The 23,132-nt window shown below is 42.2% G+C and overlaps 2 protein-coding genes across 3 annotated transcripts in view; both read left to right on the top strand.

Annotated features, from left to right (window-relative positions):
- lpgat1 (lysophosphatidylglycerol acyltransferase 1) overlaps positions 1 to 2,788 on the top strand; it is an 84,872-nt gene extending 82,084 nt beyond the window's left edge. For both annotated transcript variants that reach the window (XM_033648741.2, XM_033648743.2), the window contains exon 8: positions 1,890 to 2,788. In XM_033648741.2, the coding sequence (XP_033504632.1) occupies positions 1,890 to 2,041 (152 nt within the window). In that variant the 3' untranslated portion in view covers positions 2,042 to 2,788. The remainder of the gene's footprint in view (positions 1 to 1,889) is intronic.
- Positions 2,789 to 17,779: 14,991 nt separating this feature from the next.
- Positions 17,780 to 22,854, top strand: nek2 (NIMA-related kinase 2). Its single transcript, XM_033648347.2, has 9 exons — positions 17,780 to 18,012; positions 19,752 to 19,969; positions 20,054 to 20,294; positions 20,389 to 20,471; positions 20,564 to 20,690; positions 20,790 to 21,024; positions 21,611 to 21,665; positions 21,794 to 21,864; positions 22,128 to 22,854. Exons 1-9 carry the CDS (start codon positions 17,917 to 17,919, stop codon positions 22,331 to 22,333), a joined length of 1,332 nt encoding a protein of 443 aa, XP_033504238.2. The 5' UTR covers positions 17,780 to 17,916; the 3' UTR covers positions 22,334 to 22,854.
- Positions 22,855 to 23,132: the final 278 nt, after the last annotated feature.

Genomic DNA, 23,132 nt, shown 5'->3' with positions numbered 1-23,132 from the left:
TGTAAAGATGAGCAACTGAGGAGACAAGGAATTGCGCGCCCTCCTTGCCCTCGGAAACGAAGAGGCCATTAACCGTCAGATCACGGGGACGGTAAAGAACGGGCCAACTTATGAGAGAATCGCTGTAGGACTGACCAGCCGTGGCTTCCCTTAGAGTACCTCACTGTTTACGTCACACGCTGAGCTACACGTTTTGTTACTTGCTCACGCCCCCTGCCAATGCTGAAAGAAGACTGATTAGGCTTTCCTGCACATTTGCACAATTCCTGTCTAAAAAGGGCTTGAGATGCTCTGTTTTAGTTCCTGTCTCTTAAGCCCCCCACCTGAAAAAGACAAGTCTGCTCTGATTGGTCAGTGTTTACGGGGCTTCTGTATCTCAATGTCTTGGCACCACGACAGTAAGGGAGAATAGTGGCATACCCATACCCTAAAAAATCACCAATAAAAGCCTCTAAACCAAAATCTTCACAACTAGACATGCTCCAGCAGAAATACGACCTGAAATCAGGGAGAAATTAACAACAGCAACAACCAATAGTCCATGTTTCAATGATGTTAGCTTGTGGCTAAATGTAGCAGTTTAGGCTACGTAATGTAAACACTTGAAGTAGCGTGCCTGGAGCAGACGACCATATAAGGAAATCAATCACAAGCTGATGTCATCTTGTAGCTGAACATATAGGCCCGTTTCCACCGCAGGAACTTCGGGGTAAATTTACGGGGCCGGGGCCGTTGGTGCGTGTCTCCACCGCAGGAACCACCCCCGAAGGACAGAGTTCCGGAACTTTTACAGGGGCTAAACAAGTCCCTGTCTCGGAGTAGGTACTCAGAATGGCCCCGAAAGACTCCTGGCTGGGGCTTGGGGATTACTTGGTGCTGATTGGATACACTCAAGGCGGGATGTGACGACAACAGAAAGCAACAAAATAGCCGGCATTTTTAAAATTCAGCAGACGAGGGTTAGCTCGTTCATATAGCTTCCGCCGCCATGTAAAAAAAAAAACCTCACTAAATGGCCCGTGAACAAAATATTTTTTCCAGCGGATATCTTAGTTACAACATGATTGAGCTAGCAAAGCAGTTTTGTGTTGCTGTGTGTGGTATGTATTCAGTTTTGGGAAATCACAATGTCTAGAAAGCATCAGCTGACAGGGACAGCTAACAGCAGCAGCAAAGCTAACATCTGGACGTCATCTGTTAAAAGCCTCCCGTTGTCGGATACGACATTAAACTACTCCAGTTAGCTCAATCAAGTTGTAACTAAGACATCCGCTGGAAAAAATATTTTTTTCACGGGCCATTTAGTGAGTTATTACAGACACTGCTATCGGCTAACGGCGTCCCTACGTCACCCCGGTCAAAATGGTCGCGCAGCGATTACGTCGCATCCAGAGCCCATAACTTTACAGGAACCTTCCTCGTACTCCGCTTTCTCAGTGGAGACACGGCGGTTGAAAGGGCCGAGTGAGAGGACGGAGGAGTGGAAATGGGCCTTATGTTTACCTCATTATTTGGGCGGCAGTAGCTCAGTCTATAGGGACTTGGGTTGGCCACCAGTTCAAGCCCCCATCTGGATCAAGCATGTAGCGTGGACTGGTAGCTGGAGAGGTGTCAGCTCCCCTCCTGGGCACTGTTGAGGTGCCCCTGAACAAGGCACCAAACCCCCATCTGCTCAGGGCGCCTTTTCATTAGCAGCCCCCTCACGCTGACATCTCTCCATGTAATGCATGTTTACGTCCTGTTTGTGCATGTGTGTGTATTTCGGGTCTGTGTGCGTATGACAACAGAGTAAAAGAATTGAATTTCCCTTCAATTAATAAAGTATATCTTCTTTCATCTTATAAGAAGCGTTTGATAATCTGACTGGTCTGTGTTTCTGTCCTCCACAGGATCATTCCCCGCTCAAGACGGACAGAAGGAGGCAGTGTCCCGGCAGATGACCCTCGACCCCGTGTGGCTGTGCTTTATCCAGACATTTGCTTTCGCCTCCGGCTACATGTGGTACAGTGTCCTCCAGTACCTCTACTGCTGTTTATTTTGAGCGCGCTGACGAGGCGAGCGTCTGTATCGGACCACTGGAAAAGCCTCAGGATCAGTTGGTGTGTGGCCCAGCGTCATACTTGCCCCCCCCCCTACGATGGATGAATGTACATTTGCAACAGTGGAGAGACTAAACAACAGGAAACTAAAAAGAAAAAAAACATGAGAAACACACAAACACACAGACGACAAATACAGATACAATATGAAACTGGTCACAGGCATAGTTAACTGCACACAACCCTAACACCACACACTCGCTCCAGCGGCCTAGCAGAATAATCTCTCACACTCGTCACGACTCACATTTTGATGTTTACACGTCCTCATACATGTAGACGCTCACATGTACATTACTTTTTATTCAAAGTGAACGAAATGAGGCTCAGGACTCCTCCAGAGGACGCTCTGGACCGGACTCTCTCTTCCCCTCCTAGGCTTTAGCCGTAGTAGTTTTACAGAGTATAAAGTACGTATGGACGTGTGTGTGAGTGAATATATGTGACTAGAAGCATAATGTCTGCCCTTATTCTTCTTCCTGGCGAGAGTTGATGAAGCCCACTGGACCTCTCTTTTCAGCCCGCTGACTCGCCGGCCGGCCACACCTTCCAGAGCGAGCGGCCATATGAACGTTGAGGCCGCGCCGCCGGCTGCTCCTCTGGCCTTCATTGCACTAAGGATCCATACTGCCCTAACTGCTCCCTGTCCCAGGAAATATTCCTGCGTGGTAGCTGTCAATGTTTTAATTTCTTTTTGTTTTTCTTCCCCTTAAACCTGCATATCTCCACGACAACGGCCATTGTATTTGTTGTTAATGTCTTTTTGTTGACTTTTTGTTTCCGCCTGTCTGTCGAGGCAGTATTCTGAGCTCACTGAGAAAAAAGGGGGATCATGTTTACACTGGCGGCCCTGCTGAAAGCCTAAAGGGAAGGCGGCTATGATGCGGCGCTCGATTTAAGGATTCGGTGTCAGACGTTGAGGAGATGGTGCCGTTATTTTAAATAAAGGAAAAGGGGCACGCAGGGCGAGAATTGCAGTCTGATCACCTTAAAAAAAAGTTCCTCTTTGTGGATTCACCCTCTGCTCTCTAACATGCATACACACACTTACACACACACACGTGCACACACAGCCATGTGCAGCTACACACAGCAGAGTGTCTCGAAAAGGATCATCTCAGCAAGCCAGACTGAGAAGGAAGGCAGAGACTCTTCTTCCCCCATCGGACTACATAGTTTTACAAATATTTAAGCCATATGCTTAGTGTCGTCGGGCGGGAAACAGACATGGGGGGGAACATGGTTTTTATAGGAAGCTACCCTAATGTTCAGCATTCTAAAATAGAGATTTTGGCTTACAGAACTATAGGTGTCATTACTGTAAATTTACAGCATAACCTGCCTAAGTGAGTGTGTGTGGTTGTCTCTCCCCCACCCCTCCCCATTTTTGATATATATGATTCATGTCGTGTTGCTCTGTGACGTCAGAGTGTGGCGGCAAAAAATTTCACCTCGAGTGGTCGAATTTGAGTTCATTTTAAACCACATGAAACTGTCGTCCTCATGTCATGGTATGTTTAAATCTTGTACATAACAAAGCTGAGGAAGAGTTTTCATTGTTGGAAATGACGGCAGCGTTTTTGGTCCGTGATGATTTCAGAGGATTTTAGTTTGAAACATGAATGGTTTTGTTTTTGTTTTGTTTTGTTTTTTAATTTAAGAAGAAAGCAAGGGTCGTCCCCTTCACTTCTCAGTGTTAACCCTGTTTAGTTTTTTTTTTTTTTGTTGTTGTTGTTGTTTTGACCAGGAAATTGTTTTGTGAGCTACTGTACGTCCGTGTGCTGGCTGACGCAACGTTTGCACAGTGACACATGGGCCCAAACTTGTACCATTGTACAGTTTAAAATCATCAGGATCTTGTGGGAAAAACCTCGACAATCAAGCCTTACCTGATGTCCTGGTGGACCACAATCCCAAATAATGCTGTTTCCTCACACCCCCCTCTTAACCAACTTTTGTTTTTAAGATGGTTTCACGGTGTCAAGTGAGGAAAGGATCACTTTTCACTACGGAGGGAAACTGGCAGGGCCCTGTAATGACGCAGCTGTTCTCTCTCTCTCGAATGTACTTGTGTTGTGGTTTTAAGGTCAATTATATGTAATTTGCTTAGCCTGCTTTAATTAGGGGAATTCAAGAGGAGCAGCAATTATCATTGTCATAAAACGAATGCGTTAAAGGTGCATTTTAGTAGTTTACAGCCCTCTCCGTGTGCCACTGTCAGTAGAAACTGTGTGTGTAACGCAACAACAAAAAAAAGGGCTACCTTACTGGGTAGGTAAAAAGTTTTAAACCAGGCTGTAAATGTGATTCATCCAGCGGCCCTATCAGATTCCCCTCCATCGTGAGAGTGACTTGAAATAAAGCTTCATCTTTTTTTTTTTTTTTTTTTTTTTTTTTATTTCACCTTTTTTTTTTTTTTTTTTTAAATTTCTGACCATGTTTCCAAAGAAGGCAGGGAAATACTGTTTTCCTAGATGTGGTTTTAGGAAATAAACTCAATAGGGATTTAAACAAATTATACTAGAGCTGTCTGTAATTTTCCATTTTGTACTTCTCCTTTAATTCCTAGCTACACAGCCATTTTACAACACAAAAGACTTGTGCTGGAATAAAACATCATAAAGATCGTAACGGTGTAATGCTTTTCTTTTTGACAAGTTTTATGTCCTTTACGTAAATCATCACAGTAAATGTTGACGTGTTGGATCGACATCATCTGTCATCGCAGGTTTTAATTTATGAACACACTGGATAAAGAAAAATGAAGCTGTACACACTAGCTTGATATTTTGGGAATTATATGTATTGGTTTTCTTGTCAAGAGTTAAATGAGGAGATCAATACAGTTGTCATGTCTAATACACCTGTGGGACCACCATTGATCTCAGCCATCATGACAGTCTTTCAGAGGCTGTAGCATGCTGAGTTTTAAAGCTACAGTGAAGACACTGGTATCACATGAAAATTCAAGACCTGAGGAATACATTGGCACCAACCAGGGGTCTCATTTATAAACAATGTGTAGGATCCATAGTAAAAAATGTATGCCAAAAAAATATTCAACAATTGCTACAATCAGGCCTCCACCTCACTATCTGCATCGCCAATTCCTTGTCCCCAAATGTTCGTAAGCATGGGTCAAAGTTTCTCCCATCAAGTCTGTTTTTAATAGATCACAACTTGTGCGTGGGAAGTGGCGTCCGCCTTTTTCAGGCCTTGTTTTCTGTGTACGCAATGTTTATGAATGAGACCCCAGAGGCTAAATATCGCTCCAAAGTTTAGCTAAATTTTGTCGAAGAAGAAACAAGCATGGCCATTTTCATAGGGGTCCCCTGACCTCTCACCTCAAGATGTGGAAATGAAAATGGTTTCTACAGGTACCCACAAATCTTCCTTCTACAGATGTGCCCACTTTATGCTAGTTGTATGCAGTGTTGGGCAAAAACATGCAGTACAGATGTGTTATATATTGTATGGGAATATTTCTGTGTACTTTACTCCTTGAACAGTCTTGCACACATTGGGTATGAATGTAAAGCTGAGACTTGTGGATTCAGTAAGCTTAGTGTTATTCATGTGTGATGATGTTTGCCTTCATAGTAGCCGTTTTATTGTAGTGAGGCCATTTTTATGCCTCGGCGCTAGCGACAGTCGTGGCCAGAGGCGTTTTGTTTTCAGGTTGTCCTTACGTCTGACCATGTCATTCTCGTGAGCGGGATATCTCAAGAACACCTTGAGGGAATTTCTTTAAATGTAACACAAACTTTAACTTGGACTGAAGAATGATTAGATTAGAATTTGGTGGTTGAAGGTCAAAGGTTAAAGTCAGTCAAGACTTCATACACTAATTATGACAAAATCTCACACAAACGTTTAACAAGATAAAATGATGAAGTGATGACATTTTATATTCAACAGGTCAAATGTCAGCATCTCTGTGACATCATAATGTTCTGCATAAAATACTTTTCTGGCCATTCTTTAACACCATATCTCAGGAACAGAAGGGGAGACATCTGGTCACACACTGAACTGGTGACACTAATGTTGAAACTGCTGATTCTATAGAGCGTCTGTGCTGCTGAGGGGAAAATGTGTGTTAAGCATCCATGTTTTCACAGACATGGCTGTTAACGCTAAGAGAAACTTGACTGTGGGGAGGCATACATCTGCAGGGGGCAGTAATTCTAGTTTTAAATGGACTTCACTGTATAAAATGACCGACTGTGACCTCTTAGATAATCACAGCCTCCTGAAACCTGATAAAAATGGCTCTTTGGTGGGTCTGAGAAGGTGATATATGAAGCTGCAGCCTCGGCATTAAGACTGAAAGCAGAGAAACAGCTTGCCTAAAAAGTTTTAGGAGAACTGAAAATGTGTTGAGGAAAAATAAATATTGTGGGAGGGGGGAATTAAGGCCTGAAAAATAAAATGAAGAAGTGAAATATAAATAGAAGAGTAAAACTTTTTGGTTATTTTTACCAACTGATTGGAGGTTAAAGGTTTGTAAGTATAACGATTTATATTTATTTTTACATTCCATTTTAATTATCTAATATTTAATGACTTATTCAGTCATATTTCTGACATGTCTGATAGCTTTTAATACATTTTGGCACCATATTTCAAGGGGTCAGACAAGCAATAGGTAATACAGGGCATTTGCACGTCATTAAATAGTCTTAAATTTGAATTTTTGAGCTCCTAATTACCACATTTTTATCTGATTTAAATTATCCATCTTTTAATTTCTTTTTGTCAAAATGAGTCAAGCTCTTCTGCATGAAAGTCCACATTTATAATGTTCCATATCTTTAAACCTGCTGCTGAACCTAATGCTGTCTATTTACTTGCACTTACTTCACTTTATTAACTGTATTCCTATATACAACCTTCCTCTGCACCAGACCACTCATATGCTATTTACCTTTATACTGAACTGCAGTGTTTGAAAAAGAAAAATATGATTTGTTTTAAAAATCTGTCTTAAATTTAATGAAATATTATCTTGGAAATGTCTTAAAAAGCATTAAATTTAAGTGTCCGATACCTGTAAGCACCCTGAGTTCAGTAATCCCAACTAGAAAAGTCACGACTTGTGGTTTTAACACTTTTTATAATGTAGATAGAGCCTTACAGGTGTTTATGGCTGGGTTATTTAATCATTTATACCTATAGACGGTGCCAGGCTAGCTGTTCGTATTTAAGCCGAGTAGCTGCATATTTACCATACACAGAGTGGTATTGATAATCTCCTCATCTGCGAGAATCCAGAATGTTTCCCTAAATGTCAAACTATTTGTTAATTATTCCCCCATCGTATGCAGGGATCCTAAAGGTCCTGTAGAAATTACAAAGCAACCTTTGTAACTGATTTTTAAATGACGCTCTTGTACGAGTCGTTCTGTTTTGTCTGCAGATGTAAATGTCAGCATTCACATTTTTCTCCTCACTGAGGTACCGGGCTGAGAACGGTCTCCAGGTAACCAGAGCCAGTGTTTGCTCAGTCCTGTGCCCGTTGTTTAACTGTGGTGTCAGTCACCAGCTGTTGAGAGTCACTGGTTTATATTACCGAGCTCTGATTTCAGCCGTGACGTCGGGTCTCTTGTCTGGGGGCCAGTGTGAGTGTGAACTCTCAGCACAAGACTGCAGAGATCTGTTTACCCTGGTGGAAGGTTCACTGGTGCATCACACATATACATTATTAGTGTTTCCTGTCTGGAACAAGCCTGATGTACATCTGTGTAGGAATGTAAGGACTGTGGATACATACCAAGGTGTGGTTGGATGCCGGACAAACGGGGACACTCTAAGTTGGCTGATTCAGATAAATTAAAAGATAACAAGAGGTTTCAGGGTCATCTGCCAGAATATTTTGAGTGTCAGACTCTTAATTTCCTGCATTCTGCTGAATTTTTAAACACCAATTTAAGGGGTCAATGTCTTTAAAGTCCTCTGCTACTGTCATGTTGATGTTGAGAGGGACATGTCCCCTGTGTCCCCCACCAAAGTCTATGTCTGGCTATGGCCTGTAATATTTCCTTCTGAATTATTGTGGGTATGTGGTACCATGAAATGTGAAGTAAAGTAATAGTAGGCATACAGCAACACTGTACTAAAGAAATTGTTTGGCGACATGGGAAATATTATAACTTATTGTCAAGAGCTGAAAAGAATGACCAGATTGATACCACTTTTATGTCTGTATGGTCAATATGAAGCTGCAGCCAGCAGTCGGCTAGCTTAGTATAGCCTAGCTTAGCTTAGCTTAGTGAGGTAATTTAGGGGTTCTGAATGGGTTAAAGAAATTGTTGGATATGGTGGCTAATACTCTTACTCTCTTTCTTGCAGAAACTTATAGGATACATATGATGCTAAAGTAGTCAGCTAGTTAGCTTAGCCCAGCATAAAGGCTGGGTACAGGGGGAAATGGCTAGCGTGGCTCTGTCAAAAGAATATTAGCCTACCAGCACCTCTAAAGTTCACAGACTAACACATTATAGTTTAGTTTACCTGAACAAAGACAGAACTGTAAAAACAACTTATGGTTTTTCTTTCTGAACTACCTCTTAGCAGGGACCAGTTGCCCACCAACCAGTGGGGACTCCAGGAAGACACTTGACTTAACCAATAAATCGTTTATTAACCACCGTTACACTTCTGTTTTTGTTTTAGAGAATAGATATAAAATGTTAGTCACAGAGCTTTGAGTAAGTTACAGGGGGCTGTGATCTGTTTGTAGACCGAAAGAATGAGGTCACGGGTGCAAGCGGACGAAATTAGTTTCCTTGGAAGGGTGGCTGGGCTCAGCCTTAGAGATAGGGTAAGAAGCTCGGACATCTGGAGGGAGCTCGGAGTAGAGCCGCTGCTCCTTTGCAGCAAAAGGGGTCAGTTGAGGTGGTAAAGGCATGTGATCAGGATGGGCGTTCCGGGCATGTCCCATTGATAGGAGGCCCTGGAGCAGACCCAGAACACACTGGAGGGATTATATATCTCCTCTGGGAGAGGGACGTTTGAGGTGCTTTGCTCGGCCTGCTGCCCCCACAGCACAACTTTGGATAAGCAGTTGAAAATTGTTTATGTATCATTTTGTCGGCTAACGTTAGCTGTCTTGGACCAAACAGGGATTTGAGACAGATCTGTGATCTGTTTGGAGACCAATAGCAAGAAAAACAAACATGCAAATGTACACTAAAAAATGTCAGTCGACATCACGTAATGTGTTTTTTTTAATCTGACTGAAGGATTTTTCAGTCTAAGGTGAAACAGCAAAGATATGATGGGTGATAGTGTGATTTGTCGCCCCATTGACTCTAATAGCAGTGGCACCAAAGTCTGGCTCTTCGAAGGCTGTCAAAGTCGGCCATGCATGTTGAAAAAGGGGGTGTGGCTCTACAGCAGTCAACTTTAGATGATGTGTAACACTGTGATTGGTTCACAGACATCAGAACAAATAATTCTGTGCATTTTGGTGGAGTCAGATGACAGTAATCACAGATCTAGACATCCCAGAAAAGTTATCTCCATCACAGTGGTCAGAGAATGTGAACAGGTAAATACATGTAGTTACGTCACACTGCTCACACTATGAGCCTCCATGCCTCCTTACAGGACTCATTACCACTCAATTACAGTTTGAGAGATGCTCAAGCTACAGCATATCCCTGGCAAGTGTGGCGTGCTGTTGACTTCATTTCCATAGCAGCTGCGGTGATATGTGGAGGGTCAAGTCTGCAGCACAGCCACACGCTTCAGGTAGCCAATGGCAACTGGGGGGAAAACAGCGGGAAGTGAGCTGGAAAATGGGATTAAATATGCACGAAGCTTCACCAACATACCAAAGGGCTAACAGTCAGGAGGCAGGGCGGCTGTTGCTCAGCGTGGTGTCCAGATGGAGGAGTAGTTGCACCCCACATTGAGACATATACTCCTCAGTGCAGCTCCTCCTAAGGTCACCCACATTACACAGACAAATTAGTCTCCAGAGGAACTTTTGTGTCCTCTGCAGAAGCGCTGGCGTTCCTTCTCGGACACCTGCAATGAACTATTTCACGGGTACCGCTCCCCAAGGTCCTCAATGTCACGCTTTGATGCCTGCTCCCTAGTGAATGCCACGGTGGTGGCAGCGTCCCTTGAGTCAGCAAGCACTAAAACATCCAGCTGTGGAGACGAGGGCCGGGCTGAATGTCACTGCAGCAGCCGCCGGCATCACTGTGTCTCTCTGGCCCCTCCTGCTGTCACAGGAGAGCATGATGACGCCTGGTCTGACCCTCAGTGTTGTTAGGATCACATGTTTCTCATGCAGATACTTGTGTCCTCACATCCCGTACCTCAACAGGATGTGTCCCAGGAGTGCAGCAGTCAGGAAACACGTGCTTTGATGTAAAATAAAACTTAACAATCAACAGCAGGAAAATAGATTTAAGAATCTGTTGATCCAAATCACACAAATTTCCTGCCTCTGTGGTGTCTAACCATGCAGAGAGTTTCAGTGTCTGACATTTCTGCCTCCATCTCAAGACAGTGAAGGTAAGGGGTAATATCTCAACACATTCTTTTGAATAAGAAGTTCATATATAGAATAGGCTATAACATTCACTCTGTTGCTTTGCATCTTTTCACCACGCAGGAATGTTGTCTTTTGGCATATTTCAGGATAATGTGGTTCAGCAAAGCCTTTGGAGCAAATTTGAGTGCAACATTTATGCACCTGTGTTTTTAGGAGTATTCAGCTTTATAGACCTTTTTAGGGCCGAAATCACAATGACATCATTTCTTAAAATGTCGTCTTGTTGTGTTATTGGGAACCAGAACAGAAGGATTCATGGATAAAAACTTCAATTTTATCACATACCATTCAACAAAAATGAAGACAGCTAGGATTAAATGCGATAAAACAAAGGGACTGGACGGAGGTGATCATCAAAAATGCTCACATGTGCAGTGCACACTTCATATCACGTTAAGGAAAAGGTATTTACTATTGTGGGGATGAATAACGTGTGTATTAAGGGTTATCATGTCCACTTCAGCAGATACTGGGGAGATATTAAGAGGAATATTGGATTTTATCCATAATGCTAACTTTATAGCGCATTGGCTAACATTAGCTTCGATGGCAAAACAAACTGGAATGAGTCTTTCTGAACGCACCACTTGCATCATCTTCCTCTACTGTCTAAAACGAGTCAACAGAACTTGCTAGCTAGCTTAGCTAATGTCTGTGGAGAATTGTTTTGCTTCCGGCTAAGCCCCGCCCACCAAAAAACAGTCATACTGTTAACGAACAGTAAAAGGGTCCAATTTAAAACATTTCTCAGATCAAGTAATCAAATGCAATAAGTTACACTACTTTGATAAAGCAATTGAAATAGTTACTAATTACATTTTAAGTATGGTAACTAGTAATCTGTAACGAATAACATTTCAAAATTAACCTTACCAACACTTTAATTGGCTTTAACATACAGCGAGCAAATGAATCTGGTGAATGGAGCGCAAGAAAAGTGTCCACATATGGTGACGACAACATTCAGGCAGTTGGGAGAAATTTTCGTCAAGGGCTTTCTACCAGAAAGCGATCACACTGTTGCTTTTCCCCCATGAAGTACAACAGCAATAGGGGAGAGGCAAGGCAGGGGACACCCCTTTATAGGGGGAACCCCTAAAGGTGAGCGTACATGTACAGAAACTGAGTGTACGTGTATGGAGGCCTAACGGTGTCAGGTAATAACACCTGAAACAAGTTTTGTGTAATTATAATACTTAAAATGTACAATTTGACTTTGTTGCACATATTACTGCTGTATAACTGACCCTGTTACATCTTGTTATGAACTAACATTGGAGACATTGATAAGGGCTATCTTCGCAGTTCAGATTGCAAAATAAATTTACATAGACGAACGCTTCCAGTGCAGTTTGAATGGTAAAAATCTGTTCAGCCACTCTGGAGATGTCGATTGAACTGCATTAAAGAGTGTAGGCTAAAAGCTGTAGGTTGGTGAGTTCAATACGTTGACCCAGGGAGACATACGTTAAACATTTGACCTATCTGCAAAAATATTGCTTTGAACTTAAAGGTCTCCGTAATGTGTCATATAAGAGGATATTGAGTTGGGGGACACCTGCGGAGCACAGACAGGCTCCCCATATCATTCAAAGGTCAAAGAAAAGAGAGCACCCAGGTGAGTGTGATTAAAAATGAGTCACCTTTATATGTGTTATCTTGTTTTGAGAGGGCTCTTTGGCTGAAACTGCACCCGAAAAAAGGCAGAGTCAGAGGTGACATGAGCACCATAAGCTTGCTGTAACCCCCATTACAGCATCAGAGTCACTCCAGCGGAGGTGAAGAGGTTATCATGTGATGTAGCTGTCTGTCGCTCCCTCTCAACTCCTGGCCTTTAACAGGGGCAGCTGACGTTAGAGCGGCCTCAGGCACCCGACTGTCTCTGTTGTTTTTAGCTGTCAGTTTTCCGCTCTACCCCCCTCCCTCTCTCCCGCCCTCCTCTGACTGTTCCTGGCTGATGTCCAAACTCCTCCAGCTCTTTGTAGGAGTGACCTTTGCAGAGGCAGACTGACAGACCGGCTCGGGCGCTCTCTCTCTTGGTGGTGTGAGTGGTGTCAGTGTGTGGTACTGGCAGCGGAGAGAGCAGAAAGAGGGCTGAACGGATTATTTGAACACAACTGTTACTGAGGCTTCCCCACCGAGAGGGATGTAACTGACAGAAGACTGCGTTTATCTCAGGCGGGGATCACACATCAAAGTTTACTGAGAAAAATAATCTTTTATCTGTCACATGTGGGATTTACTGCAGTCATGCTTTGATAACGCACGCTTAAACTGAAACCAATCTTCTTTAGTCCTTTTTTTTAATCTGTCAGAGACTGAGATAAAGAAAAAATATGTACAGTATATTTCAACTATATGATCCTTATGTAAATGCAGCTTAGACCTGTCATTGATCAAATATAATCTATGTGAAACCACCAAAAGGCTGATACGCTCAGTACAGAGGAGACAAAAGTAGAAAGTTGTTGTTTGTAAAACTGTAAATTGATGTCTGGACATATTTGAATATTTAAAAAAGGCTATATATAAAAAATTAAATACACAATAAATTTGGGTATGGCTGCAGCTTACAGTTTTTTTTGCAATAAAATAATCTGTCAGTTACTTTTTCAATTAACTGTTAAGTTCAAGTGTCGGAAATCAGTGAATATTGGTAACATCTTAAAGGTCCAGTGTGTAGGATTTAGTGACATCTAGTGGTGAGGTTGCAGAACTGAAACTTCTCCCGTGTACTAAGCATGTAGGAAAACTACGGTGGCTGTCGTGAGGATGTAAATGGGCCTGTCTAGAGTGTCTAGAGCCATGTTAGATTAGTCCCGTCTGGGCTACTGTAGAACAACATGGCAGAGACTGTGGAAAAGGACCTGCCCCATATGTAGCATAGACTGTATAAAATAATGGATCTAGCTACCATGAGGCCATCGGTTGGTTTGTGGTCTCCTGTTTTAAAGCCTCAGATTTGGGATTTTGGCTGTCTCCATCTTTGGTTTTTGGAGCCAGAATTGACCATATTTGGACAAGAGGGTGGAGCTGTGGGGACGCAAGGGGTGGATCGAGCCCGGTCTCACTACGAAGTTGTCGAAATCAAGTGCTTGGGCAGTGACGTGGCATCAGAAACCAACGAAAAAGGGGTCTTTCGACAAGGACGAAAGTTGAGGTGGCGAAAGGTTGGCGTAACGTTGGTTGGGGGGGGTGGGGGCGGTACGTGTCGGGCGGTGGGTGGGCGGGCCCTCCTGCCCCGCCTGTCTGGGGTGTGTCTCTGGCTCTCTGGGGGTGCCGGCCTTCGCCGCCCTGGGTCCTTGGGCCTGCATGGTGTCCTGCAGCCTCTGCGGCTCCCTGGTCTTGGGGTCTGGGCGCTCCTGCGGTCTTGGGGTGCCATACCGCCCCCCTTCCCCCGCAGGGCTGGCCCTGGACCCTGGTGATGGTTTTCATAAACACATTGGGAGGGTTCAAATACACACATGCATGTTCGATACTTCAGCTCCGTGACGCATCGCAAAGAACCGATGGGATCACTCCAAAGGGGCCCACTTGCTTCTCAAACCTACCACACCGCGCTGGCAACTCTTCTCTGCAATTGGGCTTTCCCCCTCCACCAAGACTCTCACATTTTTGGTGTTCAGTATAGACTTCTCTTTTGTTTTTGTTTTTCAGTACAGTATAGTAGACATGTATATGTTTATTTTTGATAATCTGCATGGAGCACAACCACCTCAAGGCCACAATACATCAGCTACACTGCCTGTTTCTCCCCTGTTTTTTCTTCTTTCTTCTTTCTTCTTCTCCGCATGCACTATCACTATATAACTCAGGACTTAAGCACCTGCCCCCTCCCCCTTGCTTGTTTCCTTACTTTCCCCCTGACACACTTTGGTGTATCACAGCCCTCTCTGACTCATATTAGGAAGTTTTTCCAATAAAGGCTGATAGGCTAGTCTCCAGGGAGGGTGGGTGACGGTCACAACCACGCACAGTATGGGTATAAAATACTTGACTGCAAGATTAACAGTGCATCAATCTTCACAAGAAGCTTACACCCTTTAGTGGCGCTAAGCTATGAAGACCAATGCAGACAAGTGTAAAAAAAAAAAAAAAAAAAAAAAAAGGTGGCCATTCGATGAACTGCAGTTTTTGGCACCTCCACCTCCTTGGATTATTTTTCAGCCTTCGAGGTTGCCACTTGTCAACGACTCATTCTAAGGTAACAAAAACACGATTTTTAGTTTCAGGTGATTATAAACCAATGAAAATGTAGTTATGAATATTATATAAAATTTCTTCTGATAGATTCCCCTAAATCCTACAGCTTTAAAACTGATTCCTTTCTCCAACAAACAATTCAAAACCCAAAACTGACCAGTTTACAAAAATGTACAACAAAGTAAAGCAGAACATCCTCACATTTGTGAAACTGAAACCAACAATTCTTTGGCATTCTTGCTTAATTCGTGACAGAAACAATGAATTGATTATGAAAATTAATCAATTGCTGGTCAAAGCAAATGACAACTGACAACAAGCTGCCCATCAGCCTCCCCTGTGTCTCTCATATACAGCCATGGAAACAGCTCTGATGACAGCCTGCAACCTTTCCCTGTATAATAACTTGAGGATTACACAGTGAGGTGAACAAAATCCTGGGGATCAAGTCAGTCAGTGTCACAGACTTCTGTTTGCAGTGAAGAAAAAAGAGTGTTCATTGTTGCTATTTACGGTCCATTAATAAGTTTGCAAGGACAAACGGTCTTTTAGAGCACACACAAAACTGTATATGCTCAAATGTTACTTGGTCTCTGGATATTTTTAGGGAGCTATTCTTACCTTTGCTTGATTAATTTTCTAGACAGCTACTTTTACTCTGCCTTGAGAAAAACTGAAGTCCCACTGCTTCGGCTGGAAGAAAATGTTCCCACTTAAGGCTCTCCAGCATTAAAGGCAAAGCGAGATGTGTTTGAAGAGGTGGACCTCACACTCAGCCATTATAGGTGTGCGTCACATTTGACACACTGTGCTAATGTTTTATGAAAAAAATAAATAAAGGACTGTCAGTGATCATTGCTCAAAATGTCTGTATTTCAAATATTAAATTGTTAGAGATGCAGGTTTACTGTTTATTATCTTTTACCTTTTACCATAGGCTAGTCTTTACCTTGCCCAGGGCCCATATTAAAATATAAAGTATAATCATCAAATTAACATCTAAATAAAAACGTATAATATCGTCAGTTCACCTTAAAAACAAACATATTACCTCAAAACTTCAATTAATAGCTATTAATTGGGCTATTATTTGCTTAAATCACTGAACTCAACAGGCCTATATTTGGCACAAACATCCATACAGGACACGCCTTTAATTCCTTTTACACAAAACTATTTCTCAGCTCAAATGGGAAATACAATCAAATTGTGTATATAAACCAGTATGAATAATGCTTGTATGAAAATTAGGCTTCAAATAACACATTAATTATGAATCATTCATTTGCTCAAGCTCTGACAAACAGTGCATCAGAGAGACGGAGAGTTATGACAATCGTTTCATTTCACTCAAGGGTTACGGCACCTGACATACCAACCCAACATCACTTTATCCTGTTAAAACAATACTCACAACTTGGATAATATTTTATGAAAAACCCTTTTGATTCTTTTAATTGGTTGAGAACGTACAGAATATGAATAACTACACGGGTAATCGACTTCAGAGGTAGGAAGTCACCACTTTTTGGGGGGGCTCTCTAATTTACCATGCTGATAAATCTGAATTAATTACTCTTTGGTGCTCGTGGATATATTTGCATGCACGATCAAATTAGCTAACTAACATTATCTCAAGTGGATAGCCAACAACCTGGTTTTATACATCCAACTCCTATAAGAACTGCTTGGCAACCAGACCAGGCTTCTAATTGAGACAGGCCTTTACTTGTCAGAATGTGTAGCTACACCGGGCTAGTAAACAGGACTGGACGTTAAATTGGGACTAGGCTTTAAATTGAAGTTTTATGGTAGTTTAGTTTATTAGGATTCCCATGAACACCCTGACATAGTCTTCCTGGAATCTGACACATAAATTATATAAAAATTACATTACATATGGGAAAAAAATCCCTATCAAATGATAGACCCTTAAAGCAAAAATCAGCAAGTAAGATTTCCAAATTTACATAATTTCATTTACTGTTTGTTCATACAGTTAATTGCAGGAAGTATTCCTTTAATGTTCTCATGAAAGCAGCTCTGGGATTTATTTAATGACTTACAAACACTGAATAGAACAATTTACCTAAAACCTAAAAATAGAGAAGGTAATAGAATAGGTTTTGCTTTTTGTGGGCCTGTCTTGACCCGCCTTAATGAAAATGAAATATGAAGTTTCTTGGCAGATTATTTCAACAAGATTTGACTTTGCACATAACTACTTTGCAACTACTTTTGCAAAACATTTTTTACCTTTTGTATTAACTCAGTGTAATGGAAAATGCTGTTGATCTTAGCAAACAAAAAAAAGCAGTCTCAAAAATGCTAAATATAGTCAGCTGCTAGATGCCATTCACATACAGAGCAGTGGTCAGACAGGACTAAACCCCGCTGGTTTTATCAGCATAAAAGTTTGATTAACTGTCCAAATACTGCCACAGGTTACACTCTAGTGAGACCTTGATAAATCTATCAAAGATAAATAGGAAAATTACCCATAATCCGTCTTGTTTTAATCAAACCATCTTCGAAATCTCTTTTCAATTTTCCTAAATAATTGAGTTAGCCTAACCTTGTTTTCTGGAACATGGCTCTGATCTGACTGTGACTTTTTGGCGCCACCCCGTGGAGAACTGGGCATGCGTTATCTACCCGCTCTAGTCTCGCGGGTTTCAGGCGCTTAGCAACCTCACAACTTGTATCCCCGCACCGGCCAATCAGGAGACACCGAGCGGAGAGCGCGGACCAATCAGGATCGAGGATTTCGGCACCGATTTAAACCGAGAGCAAACGCTTCCTGTTTTGTTAACTGCAATACACACGAGTGAAGGAGAAGCTAAAAGCCAAACATTTGGTCTATTTAAGTATCTTTATCAGGAACAAAAACATCCTCAGCACGAGAGGAAAGTTATTAACTAATACGGAAGTCGCTGGTTTAACTTTATGTTTAGTTAAAGCCGAGTTTAACGTTAACCGAGCGTTAAAGCCAAGTTAACGTTAGGTCAGGTAACTTTAACCGTTAGCTTCGGTTGGAAAGGTAAGATGCCGTCACGTGTTGAGGACTACGAGGTGTTGTTGACTATAGGCTCAGGGTCCTATGGAAGATGCCAGAAAATAAGACGGAAATCTGATGGGAAAGTGAGTAACGTTTACACGGTTTGTCCGTACAACCACCGCCCACCGGTAAAGTAACGTAACGTTTACTCAAGGAGTGTTTGTTGCAGCCACGCGAGAGTTTGTTATCGTTAGCAAGATGTAATCCTGAACTGACGTTGTCAAATGTTGATTTCGACGCTGAACTACCGGGTATGAACATCAGTGATTGTGTGACATGTTCAGGGACTTCAACAGGAAAATATTAAACCCATGTTAGTGTTGTCAGCACAGACCTAAAGCAAAAAACGTCCAGCAACAACTCCCATCCAGTCACAGAACGATGAATGAAAATCATCAGGTGTTGGACTCTTTATGGCACTTAACGCCAATATTTTAGGGCAATAGGTGCTGACATATAAAATGATATTGTTTGCATGTTAACCGAAATGAACAAATGAACCAAAAATCTTGAGAAAGGTCCAACTGGTTTGTCAGCAGGAGACACACAGGTGTAACGTTAGTGAGTTACACTAGTTAGTTATAAGCATTATATGAGCTTCTTTCCATTCAGGTGTATGAGTCAACCTTTGGCATTAACACACCTGTAATGTAGCCATTTACACCTGAAGACATAAGTCTAATATGTTACCTTAGGCTCTGGGGAATTACAGTATGTGTCTCACAAGTAAAAATGTAGCTGCTGAAGCAGAAGTGGAATATGTTTACAACACGAATACGTTGTTTTATTTCAACTTAAGCTGCATTTTCAGTTTTCAGCTGTGGTAACATCTGTCCAGGTTTAAGACGGGTATGGTGAAGTGCTCAAGTGCAGTACGATGTACCTGAGATTCAAACTTGTGAGGAAAGAGAAAGGAAATGAGATACCAATATTTATGACAAATAAACAAATGTGTAGAGAAGAAAAGCAAGTGAAGAGGAAAAAAAATGTAAATAAAAAATAGAATAAACGTAAAAATATATAAATTGGAATGGAATAGAAGGGGGATATGGATTTTAGAGTTCCCTTACTGCATTAATAAAAAACTTATTACAGAACTCCACCTCTATACATTTCGGTCCTTGCAACCTTGATGCATATGTGATTTGTTCCATCTCATACAGTTCCCATATTTTTGTTAATCCAGATGTTGTACGTTGGAGCTTCAAGATTCAACCATCTTATTGTGATACATTTAATCGCAACCCTCAAGAGGGTTTGTAACAGATACAGTTTTCCCCTTCCCTCAAACCCTTCAGGGAACGCTCCGAGGAGAATCACCCTTGGATCTTTGGGGATATTTTAAAGGAACACGGCTCTCAGGGCATCTAACACATCCATCCTCCTGCCCCAAGTTAACTTCAGATAAATATGAATGTGTTTTCCAGTTTGTGGGCCACATTTTCTCCAACAAGAGGTAACTTTTGAAACAAGAAATGACCAATCTTCATCTTACTTAAAGATAAACTTTTACGCAATTAAACCCACACTGCTCCATTCAGTGTACTCAGAGGTTTTGCAGTTGGCGCTTTACTCTGTCTGGTGTGACCTTTAGCCTATAATAGCTATCGTTTGCGAACTTCAGATAGATATTGTTTTGCAACTGACTTTATTGAGTCAGTTTGCTGACTTTATGACTCTTCTTGTGCTTGCTTCTTGTACAATAAATTTTATCATTAAGCATAAGCCCATAATTGCCCATTTTTTCCACTGTTCAGCAGCAACCTCGTAAAAAAGATTTTTAAGCTTCATCCTGGTTAATTAAACCACTTCTGTTTTGTAGATTCTGGTGTGGAAGGAGCTGGACTATGGCACCATGGCAGAGAGTGAAAAGCAGATGCTGGTGTCAGAGGTGAATCTCCTGAGAGAGCTTAAGCACCCGAACATAGTGCGGTACTACGACCGCATCATAGACCGCACTAACACCACGCTGTATATTGTCATGGAGTACTGCGAGGGTGGGGACCTGTCCAGCCTCATCACACGATGCATCAAGGAAAGGTAGGTTGTGTGTTTAGGGCATTGTAAAGTCGTGACCCTCCACTCTACATCTGTACTTCCTGTGTGTGTGTTTTATCATGGCAGGCGTTATTTGGAGGAGCAGTTTGTCCTGCGAGTCATGGCGCAGCTCATGTTAGCACTGAAGGAGTGCCACAGACGCAGTGATGGCAGGGCCACGGTTCTCCATCGAGACCTGAAGCCAGCCAACATCTTCCTCGACATCAAACAGAATGTGAAGCTTGGAGACTTCGGCCTTGCAAGGATCTTGAACCATGACACCAGTTTTGCAAAGACATTTGTTGGGACACCTTACTACATGTCTCCAGTGAGTTGTTCAATCCTGCTGTGTCTTAGGATTTTCTTCTCTTGACCCTCCTAATTATAGCCTAATTATCTGCCAATGTTTTTTTTTCTTTCAGGAGCAAATAGACCGGATGTCATACAACGAGAAATCAGATATTTGGTCCCTGGGGTGTTTGCTCTATGAACTCTGTGCATTGTCGTAAGTTTACTAACTTTTCTGCAGGAGCTGATTTTCTAGCAGGAGGTTTGTTGATTGTGAGTCTGACCTTTTCCCTGGATTTATCTGTTTAGCCCTCCGTTTACTGCTTACAACCAAAAAGAACTGGCAGAGAGGATCAGAGAGGGGAAGTTCAGAAGAATTCCGTACCGATACTCTGAGGAACTGAACACCTTACTCTGCAAAATGCTCAACCTGAAGGTTAGAAATAAATTATTTTGTCATAAACTTTACTTGTTCTACCAGCTGGTCGGTTTGCATGTACGTGAGGTTCAATAATCCGTCTTGCTCTGTTGTCAGGACTATCTTAGACCCTCTGTGGAGGCTATTCTCCAGAGCAGCCTGTTGGCCGACGCTGTTGCTGAGGAGCAGAGGAGGGCACAGGTGCGACTCAGGAGGAGGTCGACGGAATCTGACGGTCCTGCTCACAAGCCAGCTGAACTGACACCCACCTCTGCCACAGAGCTCCGACTCCGAGAACAGGCGCTGCGGGACAGAGAAAATGCGCTGAAGGAACGCGAGGAGAGGCTGGAGAGTAAGACTTTGATTTCTTCTGTCCTTTGTGCCACAGAGACCCATGTATGTGTGACAGTGTGGCTCCAAGTGGCAACCTGATGGGCTGACAAATTAAGTCAGTGCTGAAGTGCCAAAAAATGGTCCATTTTACACTCCTTGATTAAAGCGGGAATATTGTTCTGTTTTCCACTTTGTTGTTATGTGTAAACGGTACGTTAAGCCCACAGAAGAGGTAGTAACGGTGTCAAATTGACGTCTGTGTAAAAGGGAAAGCTGGCAGGACTGGACAGGTGTGACGTTTTGATGACTTGTTTTGTGTGCAGCCTACTGTCAGGAGATTTAAAAAGCAGTTAGCAGCTAATTTTAAGAGGAAGAACAACTAGAAATGTCGGCAAATTGGGGAGACAATGAGGTCTGCAAGTTCCTTACCCTCCGAACAGAGAACGAGATGAGCCGCCATGTGACAGGGACCGTAAATGATTGTTATTGCCTTGTTATTATTATTATGCCATTGATATTGTTTAGAACGCGCTGCCTGTTTCAAAGTCAAGCAAGTACTACATATTCCAAAAACAAAGGTGTCTTGTTTTGTCCTTTCATTGCAGAGAGGGAGCAGGAGCTTTGTGTTCGTGAGCGACTGTCAAATGAGAAGCTTGCAAGGTAAAACTTTTTTAACACGGCTACAAATGAAACAATCAACATTGTCATTTCTCCTCACTGTCTGATACTTCACTGTCAATCTTACCCACTGACTGATTCAAACTCTTTATCCTGATCTACTGTTACAGAGCAGAGAGTTTACTGAAGAACTACAGCCGTCAGCAGAGGGACCTGGCACTGTGCTATGGCAAGGACATAGGTATGGGGATTGGACGAAGACCTCTGGACTTACTGAACCGTGACGAGACCTGAGAGTGTTTTTATGGGTTTATGCTTCTGTTTGGGATGTGGATGACTAATATGTTTATTTATTACTTTTTATAACCTGTAAATAGTGTTTTTATGCACCAATAAAGAATTATTACACACATGACAATTTGAAATCTTGCTGTCATGTTGGATTGCAGAGAGTGTTACAAGTCAATCTTTGTTAATCAGTGACTCCTTGCTGTTTGGTCCTAGACGGAGAGAACGTCTCCCCCGGCAAGAAGAAGGTCCACTTTGCTGGCGAGAGCAAAGAGAACCAGCGGCCCGGCGGTCGTCAGAGTGTGATGTCTCAGGAGCTGATTTTGAGGAGGCTGCAGGCGGCCAATCTGCGCGCTCAGACACTGAATGAAGTGGAGAAGACCTGTCAGTTCAAGAGCAGGCAGATACTTGGCATCCGCTGATCACAGATATCACCGACGTGTGACTGATATGTGTCATGATGACTGGATGTAAATTAAGATTAATTTATATGATACTTTAGAAGCTGTGAAGGTAGTGAAGCCAAATGATTGAATCCTGTGTATTGTGTGTGCTATTGCAAGGTTTGTGGTGTGGATTTTATGTAGTTTGACAATTTCATGTGTGAATGTGTTCATTTTATTTGCAGCTATTTTGATTGTACTGTACATTTGTGATAAGTATATGTACATTTTCTGTTACAAACTCCTTAGATACGGATATAAAAGGGCAGCTTGTTTAATGACTTATCTACAAGAAAATGTAAAAACGTGTGGTTTAGACAAGACATTTGAACTATGCAGAATGAATGATTCAAATCATTAATTGTAGTTATAAATAAGATACAGTAACATTATTCATGCTGAAAGTCATTGTCAACACCATAGATTCTCACTATGCATAGTAAAATACGTATGTGCCTTTTATACAGGTATAGCAAAATAAATTATACATACATACTATATAACTGTGTCGAATCAGTTACTCAAAGCTAATTTGTTCAATGACACACTTCAGAGTGCTTCATCAAGACAGATAACTCCCACAAGGGGTCATCAGTTTCCCATGAAAAGTCAGCCACTGATTGAAGAGACTGCAAGCGATCAAGCGCTACGAAGCATCAAGGCTTCGCACCTGAGAGTCGTTTGTTCTTGATTAGCAGCAGATAAAAGGGTATAATCAAAAAACACATTAGCATTATATCATAGTTTTGTAAATTAACAAGCCTCCAGGTTATGGATT

The sequence above is a fragment of the Epinephelus lanceolatus genome, chromosome 13 (genome assembly GCF_041903045.1).
Source record: "Epinephelus lanceolatus isolate andai-2023 chromosome 13, ASM4190304v1, whole genome shotgun sequence".
Taxonomy (NCBI): Eukaryota; Metazoa; Chordata; class Actinopteri; order Perciformes; family Serranidae; genus Epinephelus; species Epinephelus lanceolatus.
Note: the sequence above shows the minus strand (reverse complement) of the source record. Positions and strands in the feature narration are given on the sequence as shown.

Bases quoted from the DNA above. Each gene is read 5' to 3' on its own strand.
- nek2 (XM_033648347.2), top strand. From the start codon at position 17,917: ATGCCGTCACGTGTTGAGGACTACGAGGTGTTGTTGACTATAGGCTCA. The intron at 20,691-20,789 runs GTTAGAAATAAA...CTCTGTTGTCAG, and splicing joins GCAAAATGCTCAACCTGAAG to GACTATCTTAGACCCTCTGT. The intron at 21,865-22,127 runs GTATGGGGATTG...GTTTGGTCCTAG, and splicing joins GTGCTATGGCAAGGACATAG to ACGGAGAGAACGTCTCCCCC.